The sequence below is a fragment of the Vipera berus genome (genome assembly GCF_964194415.1).
Source record: "Vipera berus genome assembly, chromosome: 2".
NCBI classification, from domain to species: Eukaryota; Metazoa; Chordata; class Lepidosauria; order Squamata; family Viperidae; genus Vipera; species Vipera berus.
Window position 1 is genome coordinate 87,583,562 of NC_138203.1, and position 3,326 is coordinate 87,586,887.

Consider the following 3,326-nt stretch of genomic DNA (forward strand, 5'->3'; position numbering starts at 1 on the left):
TCTAATAAACGACTGTCAAATAAATCTAACTTTCCTTTTAATGTTGTGTCCTGAAAACAAGAGGGTAATAACTACAACCTGTGTTTTGTCTTCAGTTAAATATCCTAGGATTCTTAGACTTTTTGCTGGTGTAGCTCAACCAGGTGCCAAATTGTTTATTCCCCTTTAATTCACCACTTAAATGAAAGGCCAGGGAATTAAAAAAAAAGATAAAGCAGAAATGAGGATGCTTTGTCAATCCAGCTAATCTAGTTTATAGATGAACCACAGTTGGGATCTATTCAAGAAACTATGACTGAACTAATGATGTCTTGTGTGAGGTATGAACCCAGTTACTCTAATTAGCATTGGTTCATAAGCTTTGCAGGATGGGGACTGCAAAGCTATAAAGAACAGAGACCTATACTCTCTAGCAAGAAAGCAATTGAGGGGGGAGGTATAAAGGTTGGATCTTATCTGCACCTGCTTAAAGATGGAGGTATTTCTGGAAGGAGGGAGAGAAGTAGAGAGGAAGAAAGAAAGGAAGAATGTACACAGGATTATAATGAAATATCGTAAAATCAGGAGGATTTGCTCTAATCTCAGTTTCAACCCTTTTTTGCTACTTGCCACTGAATCCTGGGACAGAGCCTTACCTAAAGTAGTCCTGACTTTCATTGGTTACTTTCTTTGGGGAGCTTCCCTGCTACTACTGTTTGGAGGAATATTCGTGATCCTTACCTACAAAAGCTACGGAGCTTTCTTTCCAAATCAATTCTTCCTTCTGCCAGGCTGGCTGGCTATCCTGACTGCTGGTCTGCTTTTTCCAGCTGGGTTACTGGCAGTCTACATCCCTGTGAAAAGTTCTCACTATCTTCAAGGGACTCTTATGTATTTGCTGCTGGTCCTGTTCTGCCTGGAAGCTTCCTCAATCACCATGACCCAAGTCTACTCGGCCAAAGCATGCTACCAACTGAAAAGCAGCTTGGGTCACTTTTTTCACCAATACAACTGGAGTTTTCCACATCATCGCAGCACTGAGATCGTGGATTCCACCCACAAACAGTTAAAGTGCTGTGGGATCTACAATTACACTGACTGGACAGAAGGGCTCCCAAAGTATCTCCAGAGTGGACACATCTTTGTTCCAGAAAGCTGTTGCAAAGGGACTTTTTTGGACTGCAGTGGTGACCTAAACCAATCCGAGAAACTCTTCAAGGAAGGATGCCTCATGAAACTAAAGAAAAGGCTGTATTTTATCACACATTATATGCTGTGGTGTGGTGTGCTGGTCATGTGCCTGGAGGTGTTAGCTGCTGTCAGCAATGGAATACTAATGAAGGCGCCACCAGCCCAAGACGTCCACATGTTGGATTCTTCTGCTTTTTCTTAAATTGTTTCCTTTCTCCCTTTAAAATATTAGGTTGTGTAAAATTTGCCCTCTAGTTAGTAACACTTGCTGTCTTAAAGAACACAACTTCCTATGTGTGTAGAGATCAGATTGGTGTGCTTAGATACAATTTTTAAAAGTTAAACATAACGTAAAAATTAAAATAAAGTAATTGCAGAGACTGTACTGGAAAAATAGTGTTTATTATATTGTATATGAGACAATTAAGTCCTTGATATTTCACTGGCGGAGCTATTCAGGGAGTATTAGAAAATTGGCATTAATGAAATAAGGGTAGGAATTTAATGTCACAAAGATCCATCCTTCAAGGGGATTGAGGTCCGAAGGGAGAGGTGACAGGGAAAAGACAGAATAATTATTTTTTGGAGGAGCATGGAGTACATCATACACCTGGCAAGTGAAAGGAGAGGTAGAAGGGGGGGAATCCCCCCCAAGAGAATTCAAGAAGGAAAGGGTGAGAAGAAAAGCAGAGATTGTAAGAGATGATTTAGAGCATGAAATAGAAAGCACTGAATTCTCAACATATGGCTCTGTGGCATAAGAGTGATTTTGTAATTTTGAAGGTGAGAGCTCGGAGGGCAGGATGGGAGGTGAATATGTGGCCATGCCTTGGCTACAGGCATTTGCTTAATATGTATTTGGGCATGTATTTGGGCATCAACAAATGACTAATTCTGAAATAAATATGGATTGTTCTTACAATCTCAGGTCTATTTTTACATCAAGGAATATTGACTCCCTTTAAGGATCTCTACATGCACATTTCCATAGGGGCACACCTGACTGTTGTTGTTAGTTGTGAAGTCGTGTCTGACCCATCGCGACCCCATGGACAATGTTCCTCCAGGCCTCCCTGTCCTCTACCATCTTCTGGAGTCCATTTAAGCTCACACCTACTGCTTCAGTGACTCCATCCAGCCACCTCATTCTCTGTCATCCCCTTCTTCTATTGCCCTCAATCTTTCCCAGCATTAGGCTCTTCTCCAGTGAGTCCTTCCTTCTCATTAGGTGGCCAAAGTATTTGAGTTTTTGCTTCAGGATCTGGCCTTCTAAAGAACAGTCAGGGTTGATCTCCTCTAGGACTGACCAGTTTGATCGCCTTGCAGTCCAAGGGACTCGCAGGAGTCTTCTCCAGCACCATAGTTCAAAGGCCTCAATTCTTTGGCGCTCAGCCTTTCTTATGGTCCAACTTTCACTGCCATACATTGCAACTGGGAAGACCATGGCCTTGACTATATGCACTTTTATTGGCAGGGTGATGTCTCTGCTTTTTAGTGTGCTGTCTAGATTTGCCATGGCTTTCCTCCCAAGGAGCAAGCGTCTTTTAATTTTTTGGCCGCAGTCCCAATCTGCAGTGATCTTGGAGCCCAGGAAAATAAAATCTGTCACTACCTCCATTTCTTCCCTATCTATTTGCCAGGAATTGAGAGGGCCGGATGCCATGATCTTGGTTTTCTTAATGTTAAGTTTCAACCCAAGTTTTGCACTCTCCTTCTTCACCCGCAACAAGAGGCTCTTTAGTTCCTCTTCAATTTCTGCCATTAGAGTGGTATCATCTGCATATCTTAGGTTGTTGATATTTCTCCCGGCAATCTTAATTCCAACTTTTGATTCATCTAGCCCTGCCTTTCTCATGATGTGCTCTGCATATAAGTTAAACAGGCAGGGTGGCAGTATACAGCCTGTGTACACCTGACTAGAACTCTTTAATCCTTAAGGAGTTTATGTTGTACTAGTCTCTGACATGCAATTTTAAAAGATTATAATTTCCTGTCTTTGTAGAAAGAACAGAAGACTAGACCAAACATAATAGCCTCGGGTGTTTATAACCAATGAAAATCAGGAGATTCTTATGCAATTTCTGCATCATTTACAGTGCAATGGCTGCCCTGAATTGGCTTCTGAAGCAATTTATTAATAAAGCAGTCATAACAGT

General features: G+C 41.6%; 1 protein-coding gene across 1 annotated transcript; it reads left to right on the forward strand.

Annotated features, from left to right (window-relative positions):
* Nucleotides 1-472: 472 nt before the first annotated feature.
* On the forward strand, nt 473-1,372 carry LOC308661288 (tetraspanin-3-like; the record flags this gene model as incomplete). The annotated part of the gene is made up of 1 exon (XM_081316204.1): nt 473-1,372. One exon carries the CDS (start codon nt 473-475, stop codon nt 1,370-1,372), a length of 900 nt encoding a protein of 299 aa, XP_081172330.1.
* Nucleotides 1,373-3,326: the final 1,954 nt, after the last annotated feature.